Source organism: Oncorhynchus gorbuscha, linkage group LG09, assembly GCF_021184085.1.
Source record: "Oncorhynchus gorbuscha isolate QuinsamMale2020 ecotype Even-year linkage group LG09, OgorEven_v1.0, whole genome shotgun sequence".
NCBI classification, from domain to species: domain Eukaryota; kingdom Metazoa; phylum Chordata; class Actinopteri; order Salmoniformes; family Salmonidae; genus Oncorhynchus; species Oncorhynchus gorbuscha.
In genome coordinates this window covers 71,338,648-71,353,785 of record NC_060181.1, presented here as the reverse complement: position 1 = coordinate 71,353,785, position 15,138 = coordinate 71,338,648, and the positions used below count along the sequence as shown (strand labels likewise).

The following is a 15,138-nucleotide window of genomic DNA, read 5'->3' as shown; positions in this document are numbered from 1 at the left end:
TGAGGAGGTAGGACAGAGGAGGTAGGACAGAGGAGGGAGGACAGAGGAGGGAGGACTGAGGAGGGAGGAAAGAGGAGGGAGGACAGAGGAGGGAGGAAAGAGGAGGGAGGACAGAGGAGGGAGGAAAGAGGAGGGAGGACAGAGGAGGGAGGACAGAGGAGGAAGGAAAGAGGAGGGAGGACAGAGGAGGGAGGAATGAGGAGGGAGGAAAGAGGAGGGAGGATAGAGGAGGGAGGACAGAGGTGGGAGGACAGAGGTGGGAGGACAGAAGAGGGAGGACAGAGGACAGAGGAGGGTGGAAAGAGGAGGGAGGACGGAGGAGGGAGGAATGAGGAGGGAGGAAAGAGGAGGGAGGACAGAGGAGGGAGGAAAGAGGAGGGAGGACAGAGGAGTGAGGACAGAGGAGGAAGGAAAGAGGAGGGAGGACAGAGGGAGGAATGAGGATGGAGGAAAGAGGAGGGAGGACAGAGGAGGGAGGAAAGAGGACAGAGGAGAGAGTACAGAGGAGGAATGAAAGAGGAGGGAGGAAAGAGGAGGGAGGACAGAGGAGAGAGGACAGAGGAGAGAGGACAGAGGAGGGAGGAAAGAGGAGGGAGGACAGAGGAGGGAGGACAGAGTTAGGGAGGACTGAGGAGGGAGGAAAGAGGAGGGAGGACAGAGGAGGGAGGAAAGAGGACAGAGGAGAGAGTACAGAGGAGGGATGAAAGAGGAGGAAGGAAAGAGGAGGGAGGACAGAGGAGAGAGGACAGAGGAGAGAGGACAGAGGAGGGAGGAAAGAGGAGGGAGGACAGAGGAGGGATGACTGAGGAGGGAGGAAAGAGGAGGGAGGACAGAGGAGGGAGGAAAGAGGAGGGAGGACAGAGGAGGGAGGACAGAGGAGGGAGGACAGAGGAGGGAGGAATGAGGAGGGAGGACAGAGGAGGGAGGACAGAGGAGGGAGGACAGAGGAGGAAGGAAAGAGGAGGGAGGAATGAGGAGGGAGGAAAGAGGAGGGAGGATAGAGGAGGGAGAACAGAGGTGGGAGGACAGAGGTGGGAGGACAGAGGAGGGAGGAGAGAGGACAGAGGAGAGAGGACAGAGGAGGGAGGACAGAGGAGGGAGGACTGAGGAGGGAGGAATGAGGAGGGAGGAAAGAGGAGGGAGGACAGAGGAGGGAGGAAAGAGGAGGGAGGACGGAGAAGGAAGGAAAGAGGAGGGAGGACAGAGGGAGGAATGAGGAGGGAGGAACGAGGAGGGAGGACAGAGGAGGGAGGAAAGAGGAGGGAGGAAAGAGGAGGGAGGACAGAGGAGGGAGGACAGAGGAGGGAGGACAGAGGAGGGAGGAAAGAGGAGAGAGGAAAGAGGACAGAGGAGAGAGGAAAGAGAAGGGAGGACAGAGGAGAGAGGAAAGACGAGGGAGGACAGAGGAGGGAGGACAGAGGAGGGAGGACAGAGGAGAGAGGAAAGAGGACAGAGGAGGGAGGACAGAAGAGGGAGGACAGAGGAGAGAGGAAAGAGGCGGGAGGACAGAGGAGGAAGGAAAGAGGAGGGAGGACAGAGGCGGAAGGAAAGAGGAGGGAGGATAGAGGAGGGAGGACAGAGGAGGGAGGTCAGAGGAGGAAGGAGGACAGATGAAATAGGACAGAGGAGAGAGGAAAGAGAAGGGAGGACAGAGGAGAGAGGAAAGAGGAGGGAGGACAGAGGAGGGAGGACAGAGGAGAGAGGAAAGAGGAGGGAGGACAGAGGAGGGAGGACAGAGGAGGGAGGACAGAGGAGAGAGGAAAGAGGAGGGAGGATAGAGGACAGAGGAAAGAGAAGGGAGGAAAGAGGAGGGAGGACAGAGGAGAGAGGAAAGAGGAGGGAGGACAGAGGAGAGAGGAATGAGAAGGGAGGACAGAGGACAGAAGATGGAGGACAGAGGAGGAAGGAAAGAGGAGGGAGGACAGAGGAGGGAGGACAGAGGAGGGAGGACAGAGGACAGAAGATGGAGGACAGAGGAGGAAGGAAAGAGGAGGGAGAACAGAGGAGGGAGGACAGAGGAGAGAGGACAGAGGAGAGAGGAAAGAGGAGGGAGGACAGAGGAAAGAGGAAAGAGAAGGGAGGACAGAGGAGAGAGGACAGAGGAGGGAGGAAAGAAGAGGGAGGACAGAGGACAGGAGATGGAGGACAGAGGAGGAAGGAAAGAGGAGGGAGGACAGACGAGAGAGGAAAGAGGAGGGAGGACAGAGCACAGAAGATGGAGGACAGAGGAGGAAGGAAAGAGGAGGGAGGAAAGAGGAGAGAGGAAAGAGAAGGGAGGACAGAGGAGAGAGGAAAGAGAAGGGAGGACAGAGCAGAGAAGATGGAGGACAGAAGAGGGAGGACAGAGGAGGGAGGAAAGATGAGGGAGGATAGAGGAGGGAGGACAGAAAAGGGAGGACAGAGGAGGGAGGACAGAAGAGGGAGGACAGAGGAGGGAGGACAGAGGAGGGAGGACAGAAGAGGGAGGACAGAAGAGGGAGGAAAGAGGAGGGAGGACAGAGGAGGGAGGAAAGAGGAGGGAGGAAAGAGGAGGGAGGAATGAGGAGGGAGGAAAGAGGAGGGAGGCAGCTCCTGCAAGTCTCCTCAGTCTGATACCTGTCTCTCCTGCGGTGTGAGTGTGCGTCCCAAATGGCACCCTATTCCCTTTATAGTGCACTACCTTTTACCAGGACCCATAGGGCAGGGAACAATTTAGGGAACACAGGAGGCTGGTGGCACCTTAATTGGGGAGGATGGGCTCGTGGTATCAGCTGGAGCGGAATGAGTGGAATGGTTTCAAATACATCAAACACAGTTTCCATATGGTTGAATGCCATTTCATTCGCTCCATTCCAGCCATTATGATGAGCCATCCTGTCCTCAGCAGCCTCCTGTGATAGTGAATACGATGCCATTTGGAACACAGGCTGAATCTCCCCTCCCCTACCTCTCCACATTGACCCCTCCTGTTTAGTCAAAGACATCTGAAGGTCCTCCTCCCCCTTCATCACCCCTCCTCCCTCATGCTGTCCTCCAGTTGACAGGCAGCTATCCCACCAGCCAAGGCAGCAGAGAGCACTGGACCTGGGTTCAACTAATATTTAAAATAATTTCAAATACTGTGCTTAATTTAGCCTGTCTGATGCCATTGAACCAATATAATAATCCACTCCAGGCAGGGTGATGCAATGCATTTTTAAAATTTCAAATAGTATTTGAAACCAGGTCTGCTGAGCCCCATTGATTCCTCTCTTGGAGAGGGGAAGAGAGGAGGGGAGAAAAGAGGATTATGAGAGGAGGAGAGATATAGGAGGGAGGAAGTGAGGGAAGGGAAAGCTCATTAGCATGGCACTCAGCTGATGATGCACTGCGGGAAATACCCAGCCTGCCTCTGGCTCCTCCTGGGGGCCATCACTAAGATCGCCTTCTAAGACACGTGCTACGTGTCGCACCCACCCACCCACCCACCCACCCACACACATCCACCCACACACACACACACACCCCACACACACACACACACACACACACACACACACACACACACACACACACACACACACACACACACACACACACACACACACACACACACACACACACACACACACACACCCACACCCACACAGACAGACAGACAGACAGACAACGTACATGCACGCGCGTGTCTACACACATCAAAGCAAGATTGATAAAAGTAGAAATATAACCACGTTGTAATAGAAAGAGATTAAAACACAGTGGAAATGGGTTGCTAGGAGGGATTTCACTGAGGTTGCATCACAGATGTAGTAGATAACATCATTAGATTCTTGACATCCATTTTTCCTTTTGAAATAAAAGAGTGCTGAATGTTTTATGAATGACTGGGGATCGTACCGTCGTCAGCCATAGGCGCTGTGAGCCTGTGGTGTGTGGCGGTGGTGGTGTAGTGTATGGGGTCTCTACGGAGCCAGTAAAACACTCACATCCATGAACTCCACGTTAGCCTTGGGTCCCGTTGCCTCGTTCAGGATCTTGATGGCGACCGGGATCTTCACTGTCTCACCCTCCGGCACCCAGATACCCTGAGGGGGGAGAGGAGGAGAGAGGGGGAGAGGAGATGAGAGGTAAATTAGAAGGGGAGAGGAGGGTGGAGAGATGGGGAGAAAGTTAGATGGGATGATAGGAGAGAAGGAGAGGGAGAGGAGAGGTGGAGGGCAGGAGAGGAGAGAAGGAGAGGAGAGAAGGAGAGGTGGAGGGCAGGAGAGGAGAGAAGGAGAGGAGAGAAGGAGAGGGAGAGGAGAGGTGGAGGGCAGGAGAGGGAGAGAAGGAGAGGGAGAGGAGAGGTGGAGGGCAGGAGAGGAGAGAAGGAGAGGAGAGAAGGAGAGGGAGAGGAGAGGTGGAGGGCAGGAGAGGAGAGAAGGAGGAGAGAAGGAGAGGGAGAGGAGAGGTGGAGGGCAGGAGAGGGAGAGAAGGAGAGGGAGAGGAGAGGTGGACGGCAGGAGAGGAGAGAAGGAGAGGAGAGGAGAGGGAGAGGAGAGGTGGAGGGCAGGAGAGGGAGAGAAGGAGAGGGAGAGGAGAGGTGGAGGGCAGGAGAGGAGAGAAGGAGAGGAGAGAAGGAGAGGAGAGAAGGAGAGGGAGAGGAGAGGTGGAGGGCAGGAGAGGAGAGAAAGAGAGGGAGAGGAGAGGTGGAGGGCAGGAGAGGAGAGAAGGAGAGGGAGAGGAGAGGTGGAGGGCAGGAGAGGAGAGAAGGAGAGGGAGAGGAGAGGTGGAGGGCAGGAGAGGAGAGAAGGAGAGGGAGAGGAGAGGTGAATTACACGAAGGGAACAAGAAACATGTGTAAAAAAGGGAAGTGGGAATAGGGGAGGTTAGACTACACAGCTGCTGAGTCACAAAGTCAGACACTGGTTTATAGACATACAGTAGTTCAGACCTCTTACGCTGTGAGACATACAGTAGTTCAGACCTCTTACACTGTGAGACATACACTAGTTCAGACCTCTCACACTGTGAGACATACACTAGTTCAGACCTCTTACACTGTGAGACATACAGTAGTTCAGACCTCTTACACTGTGAGACATACACTAGTTCAGACCTCTTACACTGTGAGACATACAGTAGTTCAGACCTCTTACACTGTGAGACATACAGTAGTTCATACCTCTTACACTGTGAGACATACAGTAGTTCAGACCTCTTACACTGTGAGACATATAGTAGTTCAGACCTCTTACACCATGAGACATACAGTAGTTCAGACCTCTTACACCGTGAGACATACACTAGTTCAGACCTCTTACACCGTGAGACATACACTAGTTCAGACATCTTACACTGTGAGACATACACTAGTTCAGACATCTTACACTGTGAGACATACATTAGTTCAGACCTCTTACACCGTGAGACATACACTGGTTCAGACATCTTACACTGTGAGACATACATTAGTTCAGACCTCTTACACTGTGAGACATACAGTAGTTCAGACCTCTTACACTGTGAGACATACAGTAGTTCAGACCTCTTACACTGTGAGACATACACTAGTTCAGACCTCTTACACTGTGAGACATACACTAGTTCAGACCTCTTACACTGTGAGACATACACTAGTTCAGACCTCTTACACTGTGAGACATACACTAGTTCAGACCTCTTACACTGTGAGACATACACTAGTTCAGACCTCTTACACTGTGAGACATACAGTAGTTCAGACCTCTTACACTGTGATATATACAGTAGTTCAGACCTCTTACACTGTGAGACATACACTAGTTCAGACCTCTTACACTGTGAGACATACAGTAGTTCAGACCTCTTACACTGTGAGACATACAGTAGTTCAGACATCTTACACTGTGAGACATACACTAGTTCAGACCTCTTACACTGTGAGACATACAGTAGTTCAGACATCTTACACTGTGAGACATACACTAGTTCAGACCTCTTACACTGTGAGACATACAGTAGTTCAGACCTCTTACACTGTGAGACATACAGTAGTTCAGACCTCTTACACTGTGAGACATACAGTAGTTCAGACCTCTTACACTGTGAGACATACAGTAGTTCAGACCTCTTACACTGTGAGACATACAGTAGTTCAGACCTCTTACACTGTGAGACATACAGTAGCTCAGACCTCTTACACTGTGAGACACGTAGTAGTTCAGACCTCTTACACTGTGAGAAATACCATAGTTCAGGGCTATCTCTCTGCTCTTATCCTCTCTCCTGCTTGAGTCACAGCAGACCTGACCTGGATTTGCATGTGATCCTTACTACGTGCCTATGGCAACTCTCCTCTGTCTGCTTCCATTCCTCCCTCCCTATCTCTCTCCCTCCCTCTTTCCTTCCATTCTCATTTCCTGTTATCATCTCCCCATCTCCCCAGGCTCCCCATCATTCTCTCTCTCCCACCCTCCACCTTGAAACACCTCCTAATTTCTAACTTGCAAAAAAAGTGGTTGTAGCTGTGTGAGTGCATGTGATAAGTTGATACCTTGTAGACGGTGCCGAAGGCCCCCGAGCCCAGTATCTTGACCCTCTTGAGTTCAGTCTCTTTGAGGATGCGGAGCTGGGCCTGGTTAGGGGCTGTACCACTAGGTGTCAGGGGCTCCACCAGCTACAGGGAGAAACAATCAATCAACTCATCAGTAAAATAAACAGTCAATGACTGCAATAAACAGACCCTCACTCCGTTACCCGTCAATCAACCAATCAATCTAGCAAGCTATTAAGAAACCAACCAGTCACATCTCCCATGGGTATGGCACTCTTTCATCTTTCGAAGAGAAACTTTCAAAGAGACTTACCCTCTGGTAAGTGACAAATATAAAACAAGAGGGGAAGAGAGAGGGAAAGAGATGGAGAACTAGAGAGATAAAGAGAACAAGAGGGTGGATAATAGCAACAGTTGAAGAGGAGTATAGGCTCACGTAGTTTCATTATCTTTCAAGTGGAGAACAATGAATCCACCGGAAGGGAGAGAGGGATAGGGAGGAAGAGAGGTGGAAAGTGAGGGAAAGAAAGAGTGAGGGAGGGGAGATATAGAGAGGGGAAGCGAGTGAAAGAGAGAAAAAGAGAGGAAAGGAGGGGAGAGAGAGATAGATAGAGGGAGAGAGAGAGGGGGAAGGAGCAGAGAGAGAGAGAAAGAGAGACAGCGAGAGATGGAAGAAAAAGAGAGAGAGAATGTGAGGGAGGGAGAGACAGATAGAGAAAGGGAGAAGAATTAAATCAGCTCTCAACTCTGCTTCGGCTCTGTCCTCTGGCTCATCACAACACTCTAATTAAAAAAACATAGCTGTTCTTTATTTAAATGGAGTTCTGAATCAGGCTTGCAGGAGAGGACAGAGAAGGGGAAAGAGGGGGAGGGGAAAGAGAGTGAGAAAGAGAAGGGGTAGAGAGGAAAGAAGGATAGGGGGAAGAGGAAGAAGAGGGAGAGAGGGAGGAAAGAGATGGACATGGAAGGAGCAAAGAAGATGGGATCGATTGTCAAAACATAACTTGATAAACAGGAAGATGGGAAATCACGCTGGTAAAGCTTGACAAGACCAGATGAACTGGCAAAAGACAAACAGAGAACGCAGGTGTACATACACAGGGGATAATGAGGAAGATGGGTGACACCAGGACCATGCCCCAGGACTACCTGACATGATGACTCCTTGCTGTCCCCAGTCCACCTGACCGTGCTGCTGCCCCAGTTTTAACTGTTCTGCCTTATTATTATTCGACCATGCTGGTCATTTATGAACATTTGAACATCTTGGCCATGTTCTGTTATAATCTCCACCCGGCACAGCCAGAAGAGGACTGGCCACCCCACATAGCCTGGTTTCTCTCTAGGTTTCTTCCTAGGTTTTGGCCTTTCTAGGGTGTTTTTCCTAGCCACCGTGCTTCTACACCTGCATTGCTTGCTGTTTGGTGTTTTAGGCTGGGTTTCTGTACAGCACTTTGAGATATCAGCCGATGTACGAAGGGCTATATAAATACATTTGATTTGATGTCCTTCCATATATTTTTAGTCCCCCTCTCCCTCCCCCACTTCTTCCTCTTCCCCCTCTCCTTCTCCTTCCCCCTTTCCCTTTCCGTCTGTTTTTCTCCCCTCTCTTTCCCTCTCTCCTTCCTCTCCCATCTTCCCTGCCCCTTCCTTATCTGTCATTATCTCTTTCCTCCCCCTCTTCTTCCTCTTCCCCCTCTCCTTCCCCTTTCCATCTGTTTTCCTCCCCCTCTCTTTCCCTCTCGCCTTCCTCTCCCATCTTCCTTGCCTCTTCCTTATCTGTCATTATCTCTTTTCTCCCCCTCTCTTTCCCTCTCTCCTTCCTCTCCCATCTTCCTTGCCTCTTCCTTATCTGTCATTATCTCTTTCCTCCCCTCTTCTTCCTCTTCCCCCTCTCCTTCCCCTTTCCATCTGTTTTCCTCCCCCTCGCCTTCCCTCTCTCATTCCTCTCCCATCTTCCTTGCCTCTTCCTTATCTGTCATTATCTCTTTCCTCCCCCTCTTCTTCCTCTTCCCCCTTTGGTGAGAATCACAACATAGGGTACAAAATAAGTTTGAGCTCTTAAAGGGTCAGTGCCTACATTTTCAATTACATCATTATTCAATCTGCTGTTATTCGTCTGCTATTTATTATGTTACTCATAATATTTACATGTCTGATTACAATGATTTAAATGCAATCTATTAGCTTCCGAATGTAAGTATGTACAATATCTAGCTGTCCGATAGCACCTTCTGATGGAATGGCTTCTCCTGCACTTTGTAAAAACCCAGAGTGCACTGAGTGAATGTTGGAAAAAGATCTTGGTTCCTTTCTAAACATAGCGATGTGAATGCAAAGAGAACTGAGCTATTTTACCCCAGAGTTCACTTGAAGAGGACTGAGATTGGCTCTTTTAAATGGGACTTTATGTGAAAACACCCTTAGATGAGGTGCTGAACTTGTATTTCCAAGTTGCGGGAGGGAGCTGTCCACCAACCCACTCTAATCTGTGGTGCTGAAACCCGAGGAAGAATACTAGGGTGTCCATTTATTTAGTCTCTTCGAGCAGTCATTTCTTGTTTGTTATTACTTGTTATTATTTAGAGCTAAAATCCTTAGTTGCTCCATTTCTTGACTTATAGATTAATCATATACACACAATGATTATTGAATAATATAATTCAGAATTGCCCCATGAGTTTAGATCAACTGTCGCATCACATCATAATCCAAAATATAAGCTTGTATTACTCCAATGTTTGTAAACTATGTAAATGTAAAATATGTGTAAAACTATCATCTTGATGTCATGGATGGTCAGCCCTTGCATCCATACCTCTGTTTATGAATGTGAGCGTGGTTACATTTCTCCCTCAGCTTTTTAACTAAACATAGGCTGAGTTTACTCTTTCTTATTGTTTCAATTGACTGAATTGCCACTGAGTTTTGCATTGAGCCAATTTGTATTGAATACAAATGGTGAGTTCCGTAATAATAAAGCAGTGAACAGTACTGTATGTGTGTGCAGCTAATCAAGATAGCACAGTGGAGCGGAATGGATGGAGAGAGTGTGAGAGACCAGTGATGTAAGGTATTACGGAAAAAGGCACAATCTTGTCATTACTGAAATAACTAGTAAAAAGCCCAGTGCACCATCACTTCATGGCACTGTAAGTGTAGGGTAGAAGGACATGGCAGGAGACCAGCACATTCATGCTCTTACACCGCCCTATGTGATACTGAGAGCTTTAATGGAACCTGTCCCTGATGGCTGTTAACACAGATCACCCGCTCCTCTCCTACATGGGAGACTGAACGTCCGTCCGTCCGTCCGTCTGTCTACAGTAAGCTAGCGCTAGCCCAGGACAGTTTTCAGGCCTCCCTCTCACAGTAGGTATTAGCCACAGTACTGTTCGTGACTCAAATATGAAGTCATGGCTATCAGTATACTGAAACTTAATAATAGGTTCTCTATACATGTTATTCATGTTATTTCACAGTAACTCTTATAACTAATCTATTTCACATGCAGTGGTGATGAATACGTGTATATGCAGCTATGCAGACTTAGCAGCAGGGTTGGGATTCATTCCACAAATTCAACTCTAATTACATTCTCTGTCTCTGTAAATTTGATTTAATTCAATTCAAATTTCAGGTCAATCTTTGAATTCAAAGATAATTAAATTAATCTCAATTCCAATGGTGGGTAAATTCCAAGAATTCAATTGCCAATTCAATATTAATAACTTGAAGATTGTTGAAATTTGAATTGAATTGAACACAAGAATTGAATTTAAATGTCTAATTACATGGAATTGACCCCAACTCTGCTTGGCAGAATCGACCCCAACTCTGCTTGGCAGTGGATCATATCCTAGCCATTTACAACCAGATATGGTACCTGGTCAAAAGTAATGAGCTACATAGGGATTAGGGTGCCATTTGGGACCAAGCCATCCTTTACCTATTCTATCCATTCATTGTGATCAGTTGAGGAGGTAGAGAATCCCAAATTCAGACAAAATGCTTCCTGGTCTGGTCAAGTCTGGCTCTACAGCATGGCAGACTGGGTAATTCATTGAGATTGATGTCTGTATGGAGGATGAAATTGAGGTCTCCAATCTGCTCCCCACTCTGTGGAGGGAGGAGATTGTGTGTGGATGGAGGAGTGTGTGTGTTTGTCAAATCAAATCAAATCAAATTGTAACATATTTTGCAGATCTTATCACAGGTGCACCGAAATGCTGATGTTTGTAGCTCCAACAGTGCAGTAATACCTACCAATAAAAAAACAATACACACAAATGAACTAAAATAAAATAAAGAAATGAAGAAATATCAGAATGAGCAACATCAGAATCCAGAATATAAATATATCCTGGAAATAATGGTGTGAAATAGACAGTATATGAATAGAAAAGGTTTGTACAGCAGTAGTTATATAGGCTCATCCTTGACAGGAATACAGTATATACAGTACATATGAAGTGTGTAATATAGTGTATAAACATTTTCAAAGTGACCAGTGTTTAATGACTATGTACATTCTAGATGGTAGCGGAGTGAACTGACCGCACCACCCGCTGGAGGAGAGCCTTGCTGCTGCAGACAGTGTAATTGCCGTGCCAGGTGGTGATACACCCTTACAGGATGCTCTCAATGGTGCATCTACATTTACATTACATTTAAGTCATTTAGCAGACGCTCTTATCCAGAGCGACTTACAAATTGGTGCATTCACCTTATGACATCCAGTGGAACAACCACTTTACAATAGTGCATCTAAATATTTTAAGGGGGGTGAGAAGGATTACTTTATCCTATCCTAGGTATTCCTTAAAGAGGTGGGGTTTCAGGTGTCTCCGGAAGGTGGTGATTGACTCCGCTGTCCTGGCGTCGTGAGGGAGTTTGTTCCACCATTGGGGAGCCAGAGCAGCGAACAGTTTTGACTGAGCTGAGCGGGAACTGTACTTCCTCAGTGGTAGGGAGGCGAGCAGGCCAGAGGTGGATGAACGCAGTGCCCTTATTTGGGTGTAGGGCCTGATCAGAGCCTGGAGGTACTGAGGTGCCGTTCCCCTCACAGCTCCGTAGGCAAGCACCATGGTCTTGTAGCGGATGCGAGCTTCAACTGGAAGCCAGTGGAGAGAGCGGAGGAGCGGGGTGACGTGAGAGAACTTGGGAAGGTTGAACACTAGACGGGCTGCGGCGTTCTGGATGAGTTGTAGGGGTTTAATGGCACAGGCAGGGAGCCCAGCCAACAGCGAGTTGCAGTAATCCAGACGGGAGATGACAAGTGCCTGGATTAGGACCTGCGCCGCTTCCTGTGTGAGGCAGGGTCGTACTCTGCGGATGTTGTAGAGCATGAACCTACAGGAACGGGCCACCGCCTTGATGTTAGTTGAGAACGACAGTTTGTTGTCCAGGATCACGCCAAGGTTCTTAGCGCTCTGGGAGGAGGACACAATGGAGTTGTCAACCGTGATGGCGAGATCATGGAACGGGCAGTCCTTCCCCGGGAGGAAGAGCAGCTCCGTCTTGCCGAAGTTCAGCTTGAGGTGGTGATCCGTCATCCACACTGATATGTCTGCCAGACATGCAGAGATGCGATTCGCCACCTGGTCATCAGAAGGGGAAAGGAGAAGATTAATTGTGTGTCGTCTGCATAGCAATGATAGGAGAGACCATGTGAGGTTATGACAGAGCCAAGTGACTTGGTGTATAGCGAGAATAGGAGAGGGCCTAGAACAGAGCCCTGGGGGACACCAGTGGTGAGAGCGCGTGGTGAGGAGACAGATTCTCGCCACGCCACCTGGTAGGAGCGACCTGTCAGGTAGGACGCAATCCAAGCGTGGGCCGCGCCGGAGATGCCCAACTCGGAGAGGGTGGAGAGGAGGATCTGATGGTTCACAGTATCGAAGGCAGCCGATAGGTCTAGAAGGATGAGAGCAGAGGAGAGAGAGTTAGCTTTAGCGGTGCGGAGCGCCTCCGTGATACAGAGAAGAGCAGTCTCAGTTGAATGACTAGTCTTGAAACCTGACTGATTTGGATCAAGAAGGTCATTCTGAGAGAGATAGCGGGAGAGCTGACCAAGGACGGCACGTTCAAGAGTTTTGGAGAGAAAAGAAAGAAGGGATACTGGTCTGTAGTTGTTGACATCGGAGGGATCGAGTGTAGGTTTTTTCAGAAGGGGTGCAACTCTCGCTCTCTTGAAGACGGAAGGGACGTAGCCAGCGGTCAGGGATAAGTTGATGAGCGAGGTGAGGTAAGGGAGAAGGTCTCCGGAAATGGTCTGGAGAAGAGAGGAGGGGATAGGGTCGAGCGGGCAGGTTGTTGGGCGGCCGGCCGTCACAAGACGCGAGATTTCATCTGGAGAGAGAGGGGAGAAAGAGGTCAGAGCACAGGGTAGGGCAGTGTGAGCAGAACCAGCGGTGTTGTTTGACTTAGCAAACGAGGATCGGATGTCGTCGATCTTCTTTTCAAAATGGTTGACGAAGTCATCTGCAGAGAGGGGAGGAGGGGGGAGGGGGAGGAGGATTCAGGAGGGAGGAGAATGTGGCAAAGAGCTTCCTAGGGTTAGAGGCATATGCTTGGAATTTAGAGTGCTAGAAAGTGGCTTTAGCAGCAGAGACAGAGGAGGAAAATGTAGAGAGGAGGGAGTGAAAGGATGCCAGGTCCGCAGGGAGGCGAGTTTTCCTCCATTTCCGCTCGGCCTTCCGGAGCCCTGTTCTGTGAGCTCGCATTGAGTCGTCAAGCCACGGAGCGGGGAGGGAGGACCGAGCCGGCCTGGAAGATAGGGGACATAGAGAGTCAAAGGATGCAGAAAGGGAGGAGAGGAGGGTTGAGGAGGCAGAATCAGGAGATAGGTTGGAGAAGGTTTGAGCAGAGGGAAGAGATGATAGGATGGAAGAGGAGAGAGTAGCGGGGGAGAGAGAGCGAAGGTTGGGACGGCGCGATACCATCCGAGTAGGGGCAGTGTGGGAAGTGTTGGATGAGAGCGAGAGGGAAAAGGATACAAGGTAGTGGTCGGAGACTTGGAGGGGAGTTGCAATGAGGTTAGTGGAAGAACAGCATCTAGTAAAGATGAGGTCGAGCGTATTGCCTGCCTTGTGAGTAGGGGGAAGGTGAGAGGGTGAGGTCAAAAGAGGAGAGGAGTGGAAAGAAGGAGGCAGAGAGGAATGAGTCAAAGGTAGACGTGGGGAGGTTAAAGTCGCCCAGAACTGTGAGAGGTGAGCCGTCCTCAGGAAAGGAGCTTATCAAGGCATCAAGCTCATTGATGAACTCTCCGAGGGGACCTGGAGGGCGATAAATGATAAGGATGTTAAGCTTGAAAGGGCTGGTAACTGTGACAGCATGAAATTCAAAGGAGGCGATAGACAGATGGGTAAGGGGAGAAAGAGAGAATGACCACATGGGAGAGATAAGGATCCCTATGCCACCACCCCGCTGACCAGAAGCTCTCGGTGTGTGCGAGAACACGTGGGCGGACGAAGAGAGAGCAGTAGGAGTAGCAGTGTTATCTGTGGTGATCCATGTTTCTGTCAGTGCCAAGAAGTCGAGGGACTGGAGGGAGGCATAGGCTGAGATGAACTCTGCCTTGTTGGCTGCAGATCGGCAGTTCCAGAGGCTACCGGAGACCTGGAACTCCACGTGGGTCGTGCGCGCTGGGACCACCAGATTAGGGTGGCAGCGGCCACGCGGTGTGGAGCGTTTGTATGGTCTGTGCAGAGAGGAGAGAACAGGGATAGACAGACACATAGTTGACAGGCTACAGAAGAGGCTACGCTAATGCAAGGAGATTGGAATGACAAGTGGACTACACGTCTCGAATGTTCAGAAAGTTAAGCTTACGTAGCAAGAATCTTATTGACTAAAATTATTAAAAATGATACAGTACTGCTGAAGTAGGCTAGCTGGCAGTGGCTGCGTTGTTGACTTTGTAGGCTAGCTGACAGTGGCTGCGTTGTTGACACTACACTAATCAAGTCGTTCCGTTGAGTGTAGTAGTTTCTACAGTGCTGCTATTCGGGGCTAGCTGGCTAGCTAGCAGCGTTGATTACGTTACGTTGCGTTAAAAGAACGACAATAGCTGGCTAGCTAACCTAGAAAATCGCTCTAGACTACACAATTATCTTTGATACACAGACGGCTATGTAGCTAGCTATGTAGCTAGCTACGATCAAACAAATCAAACCGTTGTGCTGTAATGAAATGAAATGAAAAATGTGATACTACCTGTGGAGCGAAGCGGAATGCGACCGGGTTGTTGAGTGCGGAAGTTCTATTCAGTAGACGTTGGCTAGCTGTTGGCTAGCTAGCAGTGTCTCCTACGTTAAGGACGACAAATAGCTGGCTAGCTAACCTCGGTAAATTAAGATAATCACTCTAAGACTACACGCTCTAAACTACACAATTATCTTGGATACGAAGACAGCAAAGACAACTATGTAGCTAGCTAACACTACACTAATCAAGTCGTTCAGTTGAGTGTAATAGTTTCTACAGTGCTGCTATTCGGTAGACGGTGGACGTTTGCTAGCTGGCTAGCTGCTGGGCAGATAGCAGTGTAGACTACGTTAGGACGACGAAATACGAAGTTGCAATAGAAGTGCTGACTGTTTCACTTTGTTGTCCTCTTTCTTTTCCTTTTTCTTCTGTCCTTCTTTTGTCCTTATTTTGTC

General features: G+C 49.1%; 1 protein-coding gene across 2 annotated transcripts in view; it reads right to left on the bottom strand.

The window, feature by feature from the left end:
* LOC124044010 (receptor tyrosine-protein kinase erbB-4-like) overlaps nucleotides 1-15,138 on the bottom strand; it is a 624,844-nt gene that overhangs the window by 101,965 nt on the left and 507,741 nt on the right. For both annotated transcript variants that reach the window (XM_046363297.1, XM_046363298.1), the window contains exons 18-19: nucleotides 6,476-6,598; nucleotides 3,948-4,046 (exon numbers count right to left, since the gene is read on the bottom strand). In XM_046363297.1, coding sequence (XP_046219253.1) covers nucleotides 3,948-4,046; nucleotides 6,476-6,598 — 222 coding nt within the window. The remainder of the gene's footprint in view (nucleotides 1-3,947; nucleotides 4,047-6,475; nucleotides 6,599-15,138) is intronic.